The sequence below is a fragment of the Nomascus leucogenys genome, chromosome 12 (assembly GCF_006542625.1).
Source record: "Nomascus leucogenys isolate Asia chromosome 12, Asia_NLE_v1, whole genome shotgun sequence".
In the NCBI taxonomy this organism is placed as follows: Eukaryota; Metazoa; Chordata; class Mammalia; order Primates; family Hylobatidae; genus Nomascus; species Nomascus leucogenys.
The window spans coordinates 99,508,869-99,530,169 of NC_044392.1; the positions used below are offsets into that span (position 1 = coordinate 99,508,869).

Sequence of the window (21,301 nt, forward strand, 5' to 3'; positions counted from 1 at the left end):
AATCATTATTAGGAAAATATCTAGTTCCTGGTGCTCTGTTTTGAAGAGAGTAGGTATATAGTGATGTATTTTGAAAGAAATATTGAATATTGGGTGAATGGGTGCTGTTTCTTCTTTATTTCTGCTTATTGACCCTAAAAATAAAATAAAATTTTCCAGATTGACCAAGCAATGTCAGCAGCTCCTACAAGATCTTTAAAATTACTCCCAGGTCTATCTTTAATAAGCTTTCAGTAACAGATCTGTGTAATACATCCAACAAGCTATATTTCAAAAAATAAAACACTTCCTATGGCTGGACATGTTCTAGGAATTTTTTGCGGCTTTCTGTAATATCCAACTCCGTCCAGTTGCAAGGATTGTGTTATTTAAAAGAAATATAGCATTTATGATTAAGATAACAAAAATTATTAATTCTAAATTTAATTTTTTCAATTTTTAAAATTATCAAAATGGCATATTTTGAAGGCTGTATCACTTTTTTTTTCTTATGCAGTCCATCAATATTTTAACCTTTTCAATCTCATTTAGGGGGCATTATACTTCTCCTTTTTAATTACCCTAAGAGATACAAAGAAGCAGAACAGAGACTTAAAACATACCTAACTGAATAGGTCAGCCTCTCAAACATGCTGAACCAAAGAGGCTGCTTTCAGAATTACATTTTGGGTAATTTTGCAACCTGAATTTATTTGCATGTGTGACATTCTTTTACCATGGAAACATACTGTAAATACTGGATTTCAAATTGTACTCTTTTTAGGGTCATTTATTTAATCTTTCTGCTATGTCCATTTACCGCAGGCAGGGTCTAGATCTAAAATAAATCATTTGGAGGCTTAGCTACATTTTAGAATAAGTGAACTAACCAATAATACGTCCTGCACAGTGTCCACTGGCATAGCAGATCTTCTGGTTTATGTTTTGCAATTGGTTGAAGTGCAAATGGGACTTAAATATCAAGTGCGTACCAGAAAGAAATAAAAATACTTCAAAATCTGAGTCATGCCGTCTCTTGATTTTATAAAATAATTGAGTAAGAGGCATGTAATACTTGCGTGCACCAAAAAGAAAGTGTTAAAAATTGTATCATATGATGCTGGTACGTAAAGGGGATATGGTTGTAGTATTACACATTTCAATGCCTTTTGCAGAGGAGTCTTTTGATCCTAGAGACATGCTGATCATAAATGACACTCATTTGGACACTACTGAGCTCTGGAGTTGTGCAGAGGAATAAAAAGCTAAGGTTGGCATCAATAATAAAAGGAAAAAGTGATGCAGTTCCTGACCCCTTGGAAGAGTGAGGCAGTTTCAAAAACACGATTATGTGTTCAGTCATTCACGCAGGTATACCTGTGCCTATTCTAAACTAACGAAATGAAAGAGACTGCTTAAACAAGGTCCAGGGACAGCATTCCTTACATCCTGACAACATAGGTTGTTTACAATAATGCTCTAAAGTAGCTGCCAGAGTTACTGCATACTGGCGTAGAGAAGACAATGCAAGCTACGTTTCTTAAATTTTACAAAATAAAGTGGCCCCTGTTTACAACTTGGAAACTGGAAATTACCTTAGTCTCTTGCCATGGTTGTCTCTAGGATACTTTGTGTATTCCTTATGGGTAGATAAAAAACATTGATTAGCTTTATTAACTAAATATCAGTCTGAATTTTGGACCAAGGAACTGGCAGTTCTAGAGATTTGACAACCATGTCCTTTTGGAAGTGTGTATTGTTCCCGCTGCAAAGGCCAGCAGTTCTTACAGCTGGGCTTTTAATTAGGTCTCTTGGGGGTCAATGGAAGAATGCTGGATATGCCTGAGAGAATTTAATGGCAAGATGCAACTCTGAGTGAATTTTTCTCAAAAAATAAAGTTTGTGAGGAAAAGTGAAAAAAAGAAATTTTTCAATACTTATAATAAACTTTCCAAAATTTATTTTATAATTAAGAAAATAAAAATGAAAGGAAATTCTATTCTATCAACTGATTCTGAAGTTCTTCTGTGTATTCTAAAGCTTTTTTTTTCCCGAATGGATCACACTCAAACTCTATTAAAAAGTATAGTAATATAATATCAAATATTGGGGATGCTGTGGGAAGCAACTGAAATTCTCATATATTGTTGTAAGATTTTAAAATAGTACAAACATTTTGGAAAACTGTCTAGAAATTTCCTAAAACATTAAACATATGCATTATTACCTTTCAATTTATCAATTCTCTCATATATATGTGTTTATATATATATATTCAAGAGAGATGAACATATATGTCCACAAAAAGACTTGAATAAGAATGTTACTGGCAATTGTATTCATAATAGAAAAACACTAGAAATATTAAAATGTCTACTAGGAGAAGAATGGGTATACTAATTATGGTATATTCATGCAATCAAAGACAATATAAAAGAACAAACTATGATCCGTACAACAACATGGATATATGTCCAAATCCTCTTGTTGAGCAAAAGAAGCCAATCACAAAATTACACAAACTTCAAGAACAGACAAAACTATATATAGCAATGAAAGCCAGAATATTAATTACCTTTGGTGGTAAAGTCTATTTACCTGAGATGAGTGCATAAGGGAAAATTTCAGAGTGATGAAATATTCTAAATCTTGACCTGGGTGGTTTTCAATGGATGTATACATACATAAATATTCATCAGGTTATATATTAAAGATTTCAGAATTTGCTAGAAGTAAATAATGTCTCAATTTATAAAAGGTTAGTGAACAACAGTGAAGACAACTAATTCATCTAAGAGAACTCTTTACTTTCACTGGAGCTCCTAATATATTAAGAATTGAGCTAAAACATGTTAAGAAGGATTTGTATGTAGGCCTAATAAACATATTAAAGAAGAATTATGACTTGTAGAGCAAATAAGTACATGACTACAGGATTAGTCAACTTCAAGATTATTCTCCAGTAAGAGAAGTATAAGTAAAAGGTATACATAAAGCAAATGATAGCAAAGGTCTTTTAAACATATAATCTTACCATCTGCTTTGCTGCCTTCTTCCGTTAAGAGTTTTGCAATATTCAAGAATCCTTTTGCAGATGCTAGGTGGAGGGGTCTATCTCCAACTTCACCACTTACATTTACATCAGCACCAAATTTCAAAAGAAGGCGAGTTACCTAAAGGATTTATTCATTTGAAATTAGTATCAAAATTCAAACAATAATGCAAAACTTTTGGCAGTATACAAGAACACAACTGGCTTAAACCACAAAAAATTTATTGTTGTATCACCTAGCAAGAAGTCCAAAACTGGAATAATTCTAGGGTTGATAAATACAACGGCTTAATAACTCAAGTTCTTTCCATCATTCTGTTCTGCCATGCTCAGCAAGTAGGATGGATCAACTCATGGTAGCAAGAGAGCTGCAGCACCTCCAGCCATTACAAACTGAAGTCCACAGAGTGGAGCAGGAGATGACCTCTACCTTTTGGAACAAGCGACCATTTTTTTAAATCTAGAAATTCCTTCTTAAAAACTCTCCAGAAACCATCTTCCCATATCTCTTCAGTCTGCACGAGGTCATTTGCAACTTTCTAAACCAATCCCTGGGCAAGGGAGAAGATTTACTGTGAGTGGCTTCAACTAATCAAGATCTAACACACAGTGGCTGGGGATAGAAGCATCTCTAAGCACAACCTCTAGGAGAGAGGTTGAACAGTGAAATAAAATAAGGAGTCTGCAAGAAAGAAAAAAAATAAATGGCCCAAAGTGGTAATAGTTGAAATGATAGTTTTGCCTAAGCAACCAATAGTGCCTGCTACTGACCTTACGTTGTTAACTTGAGGGGTAATATCATATACTGATTAAGAGTTAAGGTGCAAGTCCTAGATTCGAATCTAGAATCTGATTCATATCAGCTCTGTGTTCTTGAGAAAAATTAGTTAACTATACCCAAGTTTTTTCAAATATGCAATGGGAATAATAATAAGACTTAACTCATGGGTTGTCATGAGGATTAGATTAGGAATTTGTTTAAAGTGCATAGCACAATGACTGACATACAGTATTTGTTCTGTAAATGTTATTTTTTATTTTTGTTGGTGAACTGAGACAATTTTGTTTACCATTTCTGTTTCAGAGTTAATGTGGGGCTAGATGAGATGCTAGGGAGCTTTGAAAACGTTTTTTAAAAATCATCTCCACATTTTTTGACCTTGAAAACCTACTTTTGTCATTTGCTCTCTTTAGTATCAACTCCCTTGTCAATTTCATAACGTAAGTCTTCACTGTACATAAATAATCCTCTCTAGAGTCATGCAGAGTCTTCTCTGAATGATCTCTTCCAAAGTCTCATTCTGGCCAGATCCAGTGGTAGTTGACTTGATTCTTGATTTTCATGGCAGCTTCAGTCACATGGGTCTTTTTCTGGATATGTGAGTGAATTGGAGATAGAAACAGTAGCCCTGGCATCTTCTCCATTTAACTGAGACTCTACATCCATAGGGTCAGAGAGGGATAAAGTGATGAAGCATGTAGGAGTCTTCCTGGGATTGTTTCAGGTAATTTAGGAATTCCTTTGAGTCACTTACATATATACTTAAGAACTTTCCAAATAATTTCTGTAAACTTGATATTGGCTCTCCTGAGAATTTCAAAAGTCACCTCAGTGATACTAAGGTTAATTTAGGATGCGTCTGAGTCCTTAAAACAGCAGTTAGGGTTCAAATAGCAATTGACCCCTCTCAATTGTCTTGACCACTGAAGTGTCAGCACAAAAGTGAATTCAAGCTCTAAAACTATTTCTACTTCCCATGAGTCAGCAAATAAACATGTCTTGAGTATAAATCTCTCAAGAATGTGGTAGACATTTGATAGAAATTCTAGAGAAAATATTAGCTGGGCGTGATGTGGGAAACTGAGTTCCTACTGAGTGTAATGGACAAGAGCAAGGGTTTGGAAATCAGGCTTCTACTTATCAGCTATATTGCTTTGAACAAATTGTTTATCATTTTGATACTTCAGCTTCTTCATTGCTAAAGTTGGAATAATAATATTTCTACCTCTTGGAGTTGTTGTGAGGATTAAATACGTCATCACATGAAAAGCACTCAGAAAAGTGCCTGGCATTCAATAACTGTTAGTAAAAGTGGTAGCCCCAACTTGGAGCATGTGCATTTTATCTCTTTGTTGGCTAATGGGCAGATCAAGACTTAATTCAGGTGAAATCAGAACAGCAGAAGTTTAGTTTCAAGAACCTTGCACACCTAAGCAGGTATTTCCACTTACACAGACTCCATATATTCTGATTATGTGACTTTATAATAGACAGATTTAAACTATCTCTGAAATCGATTGTCTATTAAGGACTATTATTACATACCTAGGAAATATTGCTCTTGGTACAAAACATCTACTCTTCCACTTAAAAATAAGTAAATAAACAACTGACAAGGAATATGGCACATTAGGTACATTTATATATTGAATGTACCATTCTCCTTGTCAGCATATTTTAGCAAATGACAATAGCCTCCATAAATTACTTACGTGCTGCCTTCACACACAGAAAGTGAGTCCCTTATCATAAAAGGGCCATCCACATTTTAGCATAATTTTATAAGACTGTGACTATATTTTCAGGGAAAGTAAACAAATTTAGTTCTCCACCCAACATGCATACAGGCTCTTTATGTTTCTGTTGGGTGAGGTTAATCATCAAAGAGGATGACTCTACAAATAACATGCATTGTATATATCCTGTCTGTGCCTGAGGTTAGGAAATGATGGGATTTTTCCTTTACTTGTGCTTTTGGGCCTGTACTTCTAAAAGTATTTTCAGTGCCCAGCTCTTCATTGCACTCCAGTGCACTCTGAGCAGCACATCAATGAAATAAGCAATCTTCCTACCTATAGGTCACGCTTCACAGGTCTTAGAGTGTCCAGGCATATGCCAGCTAGCAGAGGAATAAAGGCACAATGACTATTGAGCACAGAGACACAAGTAAGTTTGATCTTCAACTTGGAACCCTCAGGTGGTGCTGTGGCATGACCTCCAGGAAGGTAAAAAGGTATAATTCTAACCTACAATTGAATGAGTCTAGAAAGACAAAATGAGGAAGAGTGAAAATGGAGTATTCAATGAACAATTATATTTGGTTATCCAGTTACATTTGTATTTCTCTCTCTCTTTTTTTGTTATTTTCAGTTCCTTGCGTATTCTCACTGCCAAAGGGCAGTGTTTTAAAGAAACATAGAAATTTTGTCTTTTGATATGTTAAGGTTGAAAATCAGCAGACTTTGGAGTTAGAACATATTGCCTTGAATTCTGGCTTCTCCATTTAGGAAAATTGTTTGGACTTGATAATTTGTCTCGCTGGTTGAAGAAGAGTAAGAAGAGGTACTTTGGTACAGCAAAACAATAGAGGCTTTGGGATCAGACAGAACTGAGCACATATTCCAGCTCTTCTATTTATTATTAATAGCTGCATGACTCTGGCATGCTACCTCACCTGACTGAGCTTCATGCACACCATTGATAAGAATGGGCAAATAGGCTGGGCGCGGTGGCTCACACCTGTAATCCCAGCACTTTGGGAGGCCGAGGCGGGAAGATCACAAGGTCAGGAGATGGAGACCATCCTGGCTAACACGGTGAAACCCCATCTCTACTAAAAATACAAAAAATTAGTCGGGCATGGTGGCAGGTGCCTGTAGTCTCAGCTACTTGGGAGGCTGAGGCAGAAGAATGGTATGAACCCAGGAGGTGGAGCTTGCAGTAAGCTGAGATCGAGCCACTGCACTCCAGCCTGGGCAACAGAGCAAGACTCCGTCTCACAAAAAAGAAAAAAAAAAGGGCAAATAGCCAATTTCAGGGTTGTGGAAAAATTAGAAAAAAAGATAAAGGTTCTATCATAGTGCCTATCCCATAGTATAAGCTCAGTCATGTGGCAACTCATTAATTTCATAAAGTCGTGAAGGTTAAATAAAATCATGTATTGAACAAAAGTATGTTAAAAACTTTAAAGTTTCTCTATATATTATTTATTACAGAAAATAAACTTTTATAAATGTAGACCTGTTATAGAATCATATATTTAAAGTAAATTATAAAGCACATTAGTAATTGTTTTTATAGAGCCTTTATGAGTTGTTTTATTGTTATTGCCATTAGCATCATCACAGCTATATTTACTGAGCATTTGCCAAACAATTTATATGGCATCTGAACAGCAACCCTATGAGGTTATAATTAGTATCTTTCCGCATTTTATTGGTGAATAAATGAAGATCAGAGGGATTACATAACCTACGCCTGGTCAAAACACTAGGAATTTTTCAAATTTAGACTGACTGATTCCTGCGGCCACACACTTACCAATGTATTTTTCTGCCTCTTTGTGTGCTAAGATCATCAGCAAAAATGAGTAACATGACAACTGTAATGCTTATATGGATCTACAAGCTCCTCAAGGATGGGTTGATGAGAATATGGCAAAAATAATTCAAAGATATTTTAAATATAAACTCTTTGAAGATAGGACAATTCAACAAAAACCTACACTTAAGCAACACCTAACCTTTGGAAATGCTACTGTCAGACTTACCTGTTCATGCCCATAGTACGCTGCAATGTGCAATGGGGTGAAAAAAACTGCATCTTGAATATTGACATTAGCTCCATGTTGCAACAGCACATCAGCAGCCTGGACAAAAAAATGATTACGGTTAAGAACTTCAGTTGAGTTATCTGCCTAGTAAGACTCAGTTTACAACCACCATATACAAATCTTCTTCAGGAGATGCCACCCTAAAATACAACTTTCTTCCATCCACCTTATCCAAGACCTCCAGTGTCCTGTTTTTTTATTAAAGATAAAGACTAAATTTCCTTAGTATGATATTCAAGGTCCCTTCAATCTGACAGTGTTCGTTTTAAATGTATTTCTCATTAGTCTCTTTCCTAAACCCAACTGTAGAGTCAAACTGCATCCAGCTTCCTGTTCCTTTGAGGCTTTGTTCACATTATTTCTTCAGCTAGAAATGTCCTTCTGCCTAATATATGCAGGCTTAATCTCCAGCTAAAATGCCATCTCCTCCCAGATTTCCTCAATTTCCCTCCCTTCATTGCCATCTGCCTGGCTGAAATTAAATGTTACCTCCTCATAAATCTCATATAACTTTCACTCATATAATTTAGAACATTTTTCTATTTATGTACATGCCTTATCATCCTTACTAAACAGAAATTTCTTTAAGGACAAAGTGCATGTCAGATTCATCTTTATACTCTTACTCTAGCATGTGGTCATGCAAATAGTAATCATACAATAAATATTTGTTGAAGAAATGAATGAACAAATGAAAAACCCTACCAGGAACTGTTGGCCAATTGTCATCATGGAAAGCCACAGATTGGTATTTGTAGGGGAGAAAAAAAATATTTTTTCTATCCATTTTAGGTTTATTGGCTGAGGCCATATAAATTAGACTGACAAAAAGGCAGATAAATAAAAGAAAAACAATCAGGAGTTTATTAACATGTGTATTGCACATAAATGGGACTACTCAGTGATGAGTAACTCAAAGTAGTAGTTAGAACTTGGTCTCATCAATAATCTTAACAAAAATTTACAACAACTTTGTAGAGCAGTAATAAGACAAACAAAAATAACTTTGAACTACTGGCAACAAATTGGGGGAAGGTAAATACATGGAGGAAACTAATGGAAAATAAAAGTTAGTTTTAGCAAAGTTTGTTACATAGATTCCTCTGGTGACTTCTCTGGGCTGATAAGTGTCTAGAGTTATCTCTTGTGATTAACTTCTATCCTTTCTGGTAGAGAAGACAGGAAGGAATCCTTCATAAACTTATAGAGGTCTTTTAGGCAAATAGAGGGACAGCAAAGAGCTCCTATATCTGTTTCTTTTCAATTTTCTGTAGCTCAAAATAATCAACACGCCAAAGTAGCCTATTTTGGGGGAGCATATTTTGCTACCCTTCACAACAAACTTGGTGATATTTCCAATTTCTTCTCCTAAATACCTATCTCCAAGTCTCTCTTTTCCGTTCAACACATCGAAATAATTTCCTTCAAATGTGTTCATTTTCATTGTGGACTTTGCTAATGTACTGTCTATTCTTCAGTTGGTCAAATAATACACATTTTGAAATTTTTTCAAAAGTCTATTAGAAGAGAAAACAGAAAGATGGAATTTAAGAGCTCAAGGGACTTATGTCCTATCACCTCTTCTGTTTATATGAACAAATTGCTGCCTAAGTCATGTTTCGTCAATTGTGTGAATCATAGACCTACAGAACTAGGGAGGGACTGTGGACATTACATATCAAACCCTTACATTTTAAAGATAAAAAAATGAAGAACCAGGAATTAAGAAATTTTTCCAGGTCATAGAGCAAGTCAGTGTCAATAGGAAACTAAATCTTTAGTCTCTTGCCTCAAGCTTTGTTTCTGAGTGCTTCATAGTTTGAAGTGGTTAATTTTTAATCATCTATTCATCCCTTAACCACAATTTATTGAGCAAATATGAGCCAAAACTATTATTTTACATGCTTATCTCATAATTTATTCACTCGGGGGATAGCATTAGATTTGCTAATAGCTGTCATATAAAATAAGGAAGTTTTATTGAAAAATCAGAAATTTATGATGGGTCCAAATATAAGCAGGTGCATAGGCTTCTATACATTCTCACAACCATTTTCTTTGTTAATAATTGAATATTGCTGACTAATGATCAGGAGAATACACATTGTGTACAGTGAGTTGTTTTTATAATACAAAAATTAAAACGACAATGAGCTTTTATTGAGGGAATATTATGTATCAGGCCCAGAAACAAGTGTATCAGTGGTAATCAAAGTCTACTCTGTTTCATGCCAAAACACAGAAACAGGTGCTATTCTCCATTTTAAAGATGAAGAAACTGAACCTCTGGGGAGCAGAAGTGAAATTCAAATCCAGGTCTGTTTGACATCAAATCTTGTTTTTACCAGTCCACTCCTCTGACCTTGATTTTATTAACACTAACCTTTAAGTAAATAAAGTAACTAATTCAATCTCAGATAGGAAGAAGCCATCTGTCAGTAGACGCTCCATAGATTTAGACTGAAAATGAATGCTGAAGCCATTTATAACAAGAGCTTGGTATCTTTAGGCTTCAAAAGCCTGGGAATCTCAGGAACCTTTGAAGGAGGCCCCTAGTAATCAAGGTAGATTAAGCTTTTTACAATGCCTCTTATTTTAAATGTAGCATAAAGTAGATGGCATGAATTTTTATGTAAAATGGACTTTCAAATGTTAACCTATAGAGCCAATTTCTTAGGCATGCTTCCAGAACTTTCATCCTAAAAGACAAGAGTTCTTAGGCTTTAATAAACAGTCTAAAGCCATTTTTTTTTCCTCCTAAGTTTGCACTTCTCCAGTTACTCAGAAGGTCAACATTTGGCTGAACATTCATTAATTATGAAGTGTTGGTTTTCTGAGAAAGTGTCAAAATGTAAGTTTTAATGAAACCATACAGAGTCATTTTTTAATTGTAGGCTTTACTTAGTTTGTTTTGAAATTCAAGAAAATATTTAACCATTGAGAGCAATGCATGTTAGAATTATCTGATTTTAGCTAATGAGTAGAATACATGTACTAATTTGTATGACCTTTGGAGTAATGATGGGGAGAGTATCTCCCAGCACTCTAACGGGAATATGGTATATTGTCTGTCATGTGGACTAAGACAAGTACACTCATATAAACATTTAGGCTTCAATATATACCTATCAAGTTATTTTACTCATGATTCATCTGCTTCAGAACCTGAAAAAGTTGGTAAATCAACTTCACACTCTTTCCACTACAAGAAACTCTTGTGAAGTCACAGACTGAATCTATTTTGTTTCCTACTATGGTAGGTAGGTAATAGGCATCCAATAATTGTTAAATTGGATGTATTTCCAGTACACTTAAAGTGCAAATTTGGAAGGTATATATGCCACCAGGCATAAGGTAATATAAACATTAATAATTAGGACTTAATTATATGATAGAATTTTTAAATAATTCAATTCATCAAACATTTATTGATAATTCATTTTGAATTAACCTTCAGCAAATCCCAAGTGTTTGCTATATTCCAAGATCTGTTACTGGAGTTTTATATATATTATTAACATTTTGCATGGTATATATTCTGTTATTTTGAATTTTTTTGTGAGACTATATGGTCATGATTTTTTTTCTCAGAAAAAAACAACTAGTAAAATTTTAAACTAGAAACAGATTTTATGACAGCTATCTTAATATACTTTAAGGATATAAATTGTATCATACTTAGATTTATATAACTGACATAAATATATATTTATCTTATTATTATTAAATATATATTTGATATTATTAAATATATATTTAATAGTATTAAATGTATAGAATGTATTATATTTATATAAATATATGATTATATTTAATAATAGTACTGATATATAAAAAGATATATTTGGCATATAATGCCATTAATATAATAGTAGTATATAATAATACCACTGATATATATATTAAAAATTACTACTGAGATATATATTATATATACTCAATGTATAAAATACTGAGATATATATATTAAATACTACTACTGAAATACATATATAAGAATAATACTGAGATATGTATCTATATCTCAGTAGCAGTATTTCATATCTCAGTATTATAAAATATATCTATATAAATATTATTAAATATATATATCAGTAGTATTATTATCAAAGAACTAAGATTTAAATATGGGCTGGTAACTTGGTACTTTTTACTGATGGAAGGATAAGGACTATAAATTGTCTCCCATTAAGTGGTTGTTTTATGAGCACAGAAAATAAGTCAGAGCTCTTTATTTTGATAGTATAACAATTACTGTATGAATTACCCTTTACAATATTTTTATTTACCAGTTGCCTCCCAAAAAACATCCAAGTGAAGTTCCTCCAGTTTCTAGCTTGTAATTTAAACATAATTTGCGCATTCTGCTTTTTCTTTTTCCTTTTTTTTTTCTTGACACGGAGTCTTGCTCTGTCTCCAGGCTGAAGTGCAGTGGTGCAATCTCGGCTCACTACAACCTCCACCTCCCAGGTTTAAGTGATTCTCCTGCCTCAGCCTCCTGAGTAGCTGGGACTATAGGTGTGCACCACCACACCCAGCTAATTTTTGTATTTTTAGTACAGACAGGTTTTCACTATTTTGGCAAGGATGGTCTCGATCTCTTGACCTCATGATCCGCCCACCTTGGCCTCCCAAAGTACTGGGATTACAGGCATGAGCCTGCTTTTTCTTTTTAGAATGTCTTCCCTGCTCTTTCTCTGATTGCCACACACCCAGTCTCATGACCAAGCTCAGTTCCCATGTTCTCCATGAAAAGCTTTTGAAAATAGGTCATTGTATTAATCACTTATTTTCTGAATGCCTATAAAACTTAGTGACACAATGTAATCTTTCTGGTAATTAACATTGTGGGTAAATCACTCTTCCATCAAATTTTAAATTATGTTCCAAAGTTGTCTCTATAACGTGTAAGAAGTTTTGACTCCAGGTAAAAGGATTTTTCACCTGAGGCCCTGAAATTTAATCCTTATAACTAAAATAGCCAGACCTTATTTAAAATCTCAGAAATTCCAAAAGTAATGCCTATAACAACAAAGGCCCTCACTGTTATTTCTTGTTAAATGTTTTTGCTACAGTATAACTTTAACTTATTTGACTTGGTTCCATTTAGCTCCCTCTCTTTTATTTTAAGGAAGTCATTGGGCAAGGATAAAGGAGAAAAAGGAATGACCATATAAAGAGGAACTAAATGTCCCATGGAAGAGAAAATAGAATAGGGTAAATTCTAGATGAAATAAAATGGCAATCAATCTCAGTTGAAATTGCCAAACCAAATACAGTGTCTCATACCTAGCAGACTTTCAATAAATATCTACACTTGGAAATTAAACTTTTCTTTGCTTTAAGTGGTATTTTATTTTCTATTATTTCTTTGGATCTTCTTCAAATTCATGCTTATACCAGTGTTTTCCTTAAGATTTACAGTTTGCTTAAAGCTACAATTTTCTCTTCTCTATGCCTGTGTCTCACCATTATTATTGAAATTTATAGAGAGAAGAACAATGAAGCTGTATTGGGATGACACCCATTTCCATATAGTGGAAAAATCTGTATTAGTAAAGCTTTAGAGGAAAAATTGTTTTTCCAAAGTCTATGACTTATCAATTCAAAATGATCCTAAAGACATTAGCATGAAAGCTGATTTAGGATCGATATTTTTTCCAGTTATTTTGAGTTCTGACATTCAATAACCAGTTCTCAATTATCGTCCCCCCCAACTACTGTCCTTCCTCCTAAACTTTGTAGACAATTTTTTAAAGAGTCATCTCCAACTTTCCTCTGTCTTTCCTCACCTCCTATTCACTCCTCAGCCCACTACAATCTGTCTTTAGACCTCACCTCTCCAGGGATATTGCTCTGGAAAATGACATCAAAGGCCCCCTAATTGCCCATTCTCATGGATGCTTTTTAGCCTGTAGTGGATTCTTATAATTTTATGTTGTCTCAGGATTCATTTTGAATATAAGTTTTCTTATACCACAAGCAGGACTTAGTCACCAGGGACACAGTTTCTAATTCTCTGCCTATTCCCAGTTCCTCAATGTGGTTGATCCAGATACCTGCCATGTATGACAATCTCCTGGTGACCCTCTACTTATGGGACAGCTAGACATAATCGCCGGGTCTGTCCCACAGACCTGGCTGAGCGACGGGTGAAAGGGAGTACTCAGACACAGGCATGCAGTGTAAGAGCAGCTAGGGGTCTGCTGGGCTCTAGTGGCCAAAGTGTGAGCTGCTTGCTTTTATTCAGGATAGACTTAACTCCAAAAGCCTGGAGCAAACACAATCTGTGGGTAATTAACATTTATTGTTCCCCTTTCAGGGAAACTCATGCATGCGGATGATCAAAAGTCAGTTCCTGGTCAACATAAATACAAGCCTGGTTAAGATTAATTCCCCCACACTTACTTGTACCTACTCCTTGTCCTCTGCCTCAGGGTCAGAGAAGAGCTGACTTCAGCTTATTCTTCCCCAAAGGTATGCAGAGCCTTCTGACCTTTCAGAACGTCTGCTCCTTTCCCTATAGTTTTTCCCACCACTCTGATCGATCTCCTACACATAATATACTTGGCTTGCTTCTCTGATGCCCACACCTAGCACGATCTGAGCAGCAGATAAGCAGCAGTGATCCCTCTCAATCACAGCAAGGCCCCACAGAGCTAGTGCCTGCTTACTCTAAAGCCATTAATTAGAACTTCCCTCAGGAAACCCACTTGTGTAATTGTTGGATCCTTATTGGAACCCAATAAAGGCTTTAGCATAATGGTCTTTCTCTCTCTTGCTCCCCACGTGCTGGTTGAGTGTATGTGTCCTGAACTGTCCCTGGCCCCACTTCCCACTGGCCCTGTAAGGTGTGCTGCCCTCTTCTTTCTGAGATCTGTAAGTTTATCTTATAAACTCAGGTTTATGGGAGCACAAAGGCACCAAAAATCACACATGCTTCTTTTTGTCTTATGTGGTTTTATTTGGGACCAGCTAGTAATTCCTTCCCGCTGCAGAAAGTCCTATTGAGCAGATAGCTTTTCAAAGGTATGTCAGTGATCATCATATTGGCAGCATATTTGTAAAAAGGATCATGACTATGTTACTGTTTGCAGTTGACAGCTTCTGTTACCTCATGTGCTTTGTTGAGTTGCCTCCTCTGTGTCTCACCTGACTGACACATCGAGCCTGTTTTCTAAGTCAGGGCTCTCCTAAAGTGACTGTCTTTGTAGGAAAATACTGGACACAGGTCAGATAAGAGCCACAAGGAGGTCTGTAAATATCAACAAGTTTCCTGTGAGAGGAGCACCTGGTCACAGGTTGGACACTTAGGTATTTGGCTATCTGCCAAGATAAAGAGGTAGCTTTATCTTGAAGCCCTGTCAGGGCGGGACTATTGTTTATAGTCCTCTTGTGAGGGACAGCTTGAGACCAAATTAGAAAGTGTATAACATGACCTTTTCCTTATTTGACTGTTTATCCAGCATTTGTTACTATTGTCTACTTCTTCCTTAAGATTTTATTCTCCCTTAGATTGCTTGACACCACAATTTTTGAGTTTTCTTTCTACCTCTCTGCCTACTTATTATTATTCCTCCATAAAAATGGCTTTTTCTCGGTTCATCTCTTAAGTGTTGCTTTTTCTCACTGACATTTGTGTTTCCTTTTGTTCTCCTTTGTTTCTTGTAATTCTCTTGTATTAATTAATACATGTAGAGCACTTAGCACAATGCTTAGTATATAAGAATAAATGTTCCAGAAGTGATAGCTATAGATATTTTGCTCTATATATCCTTGATTGATTTTATCTATGACTACTACTTCTACTCCTGCTACTAGAAACACACACACAAACACACACACACACACGTGTTTTTCTCAGACTTCCTCCAACACTGGATCTACCTTCTTTGGCAAGTGATAGTCCTGTTTTGTATCTTTTCCCTATTTCCCAGCCACCTTTACCCTCAGCTGATATTGTTTTTGCATTGATCGAATCTTTACCATTTGCCTTTTGATTCTTGTTATTTTAAATGAAGAATTAGAAGGCAAAAAAAATGTGTGCTAATGGGCCAAGAATATCTATTTCATTTAATGTTCACAACAATCATACTGAAATGATTGAAAATACTGAATTGTTATGAAAATAGCCCCATTTTAAAGATAAGGACAGTGAAGCTCAGAGTTTTACAGCTTGTAAGGAAAAACACTTAAGTTTAAACTCAGGGTTATGAGAGCACAAAGGCACCAAAAGGCACCCATGCTGCTTTTTGTCTTATGTGGCATTATTTGGGGCCAGCTAGTAATTCCTTCCCATTGCAGAAAGTTCTATTGTGGAGACAGCTTTTCAAAGGTTTTTCAGTGATAGTCATATTAGCAGCATATTTGTAAAAAGGACCATGATTATAATATTGTTTGCACTTGACTGAAAAAAAAGTTAAACATATTCTAAGTCATATGTTAAGGGTCTTGCAGAGTCTTATATATTAAAATGAGAATTTTAGGATTTTTTCCATATAGAGAGGCACCAAGAGACTTTAAGAAAGAGTAAAACAGGTTTAATTTGCATCTTAGAAGGATCTCTCTAGGAAAAATGTATGGGTTGAATGGGTTGAAGAAAGAACGAGACTGGAAACAGGTAATCAGTGAGTAACATCCTGCAGTAAGTTTTGCTTTGTTTTGTTTTTAAGAGATAAGAATAAAATGAGCTGAGGTAGTAGTGTTGGCCTGGAGATGGAGAATGGATTTCAGATATATTAAGATGGTAGAATCACCCAGCTTGGTGGCTCATGCCTGTGATCTTAGCACTTTGGGAGGCCGAGGTGGGCAGACTGCCTGAGCTGAGGAGTGTGAGACCAGCCTGGACAACGTGGTGAAACCCCATCTCTACTAAAATACAAAAAATTAGCTGGTCGTGGCAACGTGCACCTGTACTCCCAGATACTCAGGAGGTTGAAGCAGGAGAATTGCTTGAACCTGGGAGGTGGAGGTTGCAGTGAGCCGAGATGGTGCCACTGCACTCCAGCCTGGGCAACAGAGTGAGACTCCATCACAAAACAAACAAACAAACAAACAAAAAAACAGGTAGAATTAGTCAGAACGACAGCATATGGGAGGCTGGTGATAGGTAAAGATGAGAAGAAATGGTCAACAAATGACTATAAAAGAGGATGCCTACAAGGGGAGATGAACATGAAGATAAAACTTTGTTTAATTCATGAACTTACAAAGTAGGAAAATCACCTTGAATTTTTGTCTCTTAGATTAATTACTTGTAATAACTAGTTTATTTTGGCTGCCCTTGGCAGAACTGTGCTCTCACTCAACACCACAAACTGTTTCCACTGGGGTCAATCTCTCAATCAAGATTTGAACATAATTCTCAAGGTTTCAAACAAATGAACTGAAAGCTATGTCAATTAAAATTACTAGGAATTGTTTACCCATTTGTATTGAAGGCTTATATTGCTTAGAAAGCATTTTAGATGGTAACATTTGCTTTAGAGTTACCAAGCCCTTTTTTGACTATGCTCTAATTTCTATAGGCTTTTCTGTTTTTAATTTTTATACATATATATAATCTCCACTCCTTGACAACCATTACAAACGTTAGCTGAGATTTCTCTATGTCATGTGATTATAGAGTTTTTCATTTATAACATTGGTTGAATATTTTTGTAATGACTATTATTTTCTTGACATATCTCTAATTAAGTATTTGAGCACAAAAATCTATTGGAAAATAGTTTCTTCAGGCTGTCACAGAAATGAGGTCTTTTTATGTGATCTTTCTCTTATTATCACAGGTTAAAATTAAATTGGATCTTAAAATTACACAGAAGATGATTCCACAAGATAATAACGTAAAAGAAATTAAAAGGAAGCTCTATAAAGTCATGGAAATAAAACTTAGAGGCACACACTAACTTAGGTATATAAAATAATTTCACCAGTTATATAAATTTAGCATCACTTCTCAGGAAGTTACGAGAATACAAGCAGAAAAGCTGATGGATAGAGAGAAGGAGGAGAAATGAGATGAGGGCAAGGCTGAAGATACAAGTGATATCATTTTATAGAGGTAATAATTGAAACTAGCAAGTAACATACTTTCACTAAAGTAAGAGGAGATATTTGTAGGATATTTATGGTTTAAAACTGGGGAGGAAGGGAGCCAGAAAAGGAAAGAAAAGACTCATCTAAGAAGCAGAGAACAAAAGAATGCCTGTCAAGGTAGCCCACAAAAGAGATATTTGTAAGAAAAGAAAGTCAGATTTTCTGTGTTGTTCAGTTAATCATCATCTTGCTGTGCTATTTGCTTCATTAGATGTATACTTTTTTCCCCCATCATTCTCTTATGTGGAGTTCTTATTTTAAAGTCCTTGGCTGAGAAAACAGGCTTTCAACGTTCATGATGCTATGACCACATCATGTTCTATGCATTTCAAAAGCCAAAATTCTGTTTTAGGGATTTATTTATATAAACTGCCACAGGCCCCACAGTTTTCACTACACTGCAATTGTTCAAACTTGGAAACTGGAATACAAGTTAAACTCCCTCCTTCTCACATTCCTCCTCACATTGCACCTATCTTCAACCTCACATAACAGAGGAATGAAAGTAGCATCTGACAACCAGTTTTTTTCATGACTTTCCTCCCCCTATTCACGTCACCTGTTCCTCTCTTTTCTCAGAAAAAAATATCTTCTGCCAAAAGTATTTTGAAAACCAAGTGATTTGCCTCTACTTGAAAAATCAACTTCTAAATTACACTCGAAAGGTGAGTTGGAGTAATCTAATAAGACATAAGAAGGGACACAAAGATTTTGCATCTTACACAGACTAAGTAATAAAAATTCTAAACGTTATATCATTGGTTAATGAGTATCAAGCAGCTGGAATATACAAGCAAAAAAGACAACATTAACAATTAAATCTTGGGCTCAAGGGTTAATCTTGTTGCAAGTACATGTGTAGAATATGCAGTGTGTGCCTTTTTTGGAACTCCATTAATAAAAACAGAAAACTGACTATTTGATATACTGCAAGATACTTTCTTAATTCATTTTAGGACAGCAGATGTGGGTAATCAGTTGTACCTTACAGACTATTTACGATAAAATTGAAAATGTTGGTCTGCAAAAATTTTAGAATAAGTGATTCCATGAAATTGGTGCTTCTACAGTTATAAAAATGTTTAGCTGGTTATGAAACACTATGCTTTGACAGATACAGAAATGGATTATGGATAATTTTCTTTCTGAGGAAGAGTTTAGCAAAATGAAGAACACACATCATCTAGTCAGAAACCTATTATTGGCATAGAAAACAGTAAGCATAATGGTGGTAAATGTATCAACCATTCCATTGGTTATATTAAACCATGCTAAGGTAAATACAGGGTGGCTAAATAATAGAAGCCTACAATAAAAATAAAAAGAAGCACAATATCACATGCGCCCAAGTAGTTTTGGCTTCAGAAACAGAAATGAACAAGATATAATTGCAGATGGGACTCAAGCCCAGACTTCTATAACCCAACACATGGCTAGGAAATGGCAGAACCTGTATACAAACACACTATGCAGGCTTGCTCCAGAGCTGACATGACTAAACTGCTATGCTATGCTATGCTATGGTCAAAAACCATTGCTCTTGGAGCCAAGTTTTGCAAAAGTTTCAAATATTTTCACACTTTTATTCAATGAACTCAGAACTCAACCTGAGTACTATGACAGAGTAGAGCTAGGTGGCACCTAATAGTAGGGGGCATAACCCAGCACCCCTTTCTTGTTCCCTGCATGACTTCCAAGGTACCATTGGAACCTTAGACGTCAGAGAATACATATTGAAAATCATTGTTCCACAGAAAAGAGTTGTTACTTTCGGAGAACAGCATTGCTACCATATCTACTTGCCAGACCATGTTTGCTCCTAGATGAAGATGAGGCTAAAACATGAGTATAGAATCATGCTAAGTTTCCTGGGGTAATGGAGTCCATATCTTCCAGACATAACAAGTAATCTCTCTATGAATCCATCTCTCTATGAATTCATCTCTCTATGAATCCATCTCTCTATGAATTCATCTCTCTATGAATCCATCTCTCTATATATTTAATATTGTCTTTGATAAAATATAAGTGGTATTGGTTCTATATGAGGCTAAGTAGTTCCCTTGAGTTTGGGGTTGACAAAATTAATGACTTATTTCTAACAACTAAAATATACAAAAGTTATAAAATGTCACTTCCAAGAATAGGTTACAACAAGATTATCATTTTGTCTTATACTCTCTTGACCTTTCCCTCAAGTGCCTTGTTGTGAACTGCCCTATGGATAGAAACACATGGTAACTTTGATGCCTGTGGATAGCAGCAATTATGGACTTAAAGCCCGCCAAAGTCCACGTGAAGAAGCATGGAAGTGGATTATCTTCCAAACACTCACTGACATGGCTACAGCCTCACCCGACACTTTTACTGCAGTCTTCTGAGAGATACTCCCTAAGCCAGGGCATCCAGCTAAGCCATTCCAAGATTCTTGACCTATAGAAACTGCAGTATAATAAATGTTTGTTTTGTTAAGCCACAAAGTTTTGGGGTGATGTTTTATATAACAATAAATAGTGTAATATACTATTCTGCCTCTCAATTCATTATTTAAAACACCCAGGTTGGAAATGACTTTTACATTGGAATAGTTACTTATGACTTACTTGTAAATATTAAAAGAGGAGCAACAGCTCAGATCAATAAATATTTTTGAATACCTAGATATTCTAACCACTGTGCTAGGCACTGGGGGTCAAAAATAAATTAATTACTCCAAAGCAATATACAAGTTAGTGGAAGAAGCAAAATAACAATGATATAAGGTACATGTAAATTTGATGATGATAATGTGTGAACTATGACAACAAAGGCAAAAAGCTATACCTTTTACATTCTGTCTGGGAAAGAAAGAGAAAGCGATAGAGAGGTATAAACCTAAAACAGGAAATAGAAGTTTTCTAAGCAAACAGGGGAGGATCAACCAATTTATCCATTCCTCAAACATTTGCTCATCCACTGGCACCTGGCACAGAGCATGTGCTCGCCAAATTCCATCCATTCTTAAAATCTAATTCAAAGTGTACTCTCTTCATAAAGCCTTTTTAGACCTTGAACTTTATTGAACTAATTATCTAGACAAGTGATTAAATATCCTGGTAACCTAAGAGTCACACTGAGGCTTTTAAAAAGAATTTATTACAGATACCCCCTCCAGAATTACTGAGTTAGAATCTCTCGATACCACAAATCTACATTTTACAAAGCTTCTTAGGGATTTCTTCATGCATCCAATACGGAGTAACAGGGACTGGATTACCCTTACCTGAGACAATCTCAAAATGGGCTAAATGTATGAAGCATGAATTTTTAACAAATGAAATTGGACATCAGGCAATGAAGGACAATAGTTCCTAGGCGATGAGAACAAACTCGATGAGCCCCACAATTGCCCCAGTTTATTATCTTTAGAGAGTTTCCAGGCCATGATATAAAAGGAGAAATTCAGACAGACCTAGGCAAACTACCTTTCTTGAGAAGACATAGTTGAGAGTCTGGAGAAAGCGAGGTGGCTATAGTTCATAAAATAGATTAGCAAAGACGAGAAAGCTGTGCAAAGAAA

General features: G+C 35.5%; 1 protein-coding gene across 1 annotated transcript in view; it reads right to left on the reverse strand.

Annotated features, from left to right (window-relative positions):
• LOC100592286 (serine/threonine-protein kinase TNNI3K) overlaps window positions 1–21,301 on the reverse strand; it is a 338,808-nt gene that overhangs the window by 198,036 nt on the left and 119,471 nt on the right. Inside the window, 2 exon segments of the mRNA XM_030825185.1 lie at window positions 3,014–3,152; window positions 7,582–7,680. Coding sequence (XP_030681045.1) covers window positions 3,014–3,152; window positions 7,582–7,680 — 238 coding nt within the window.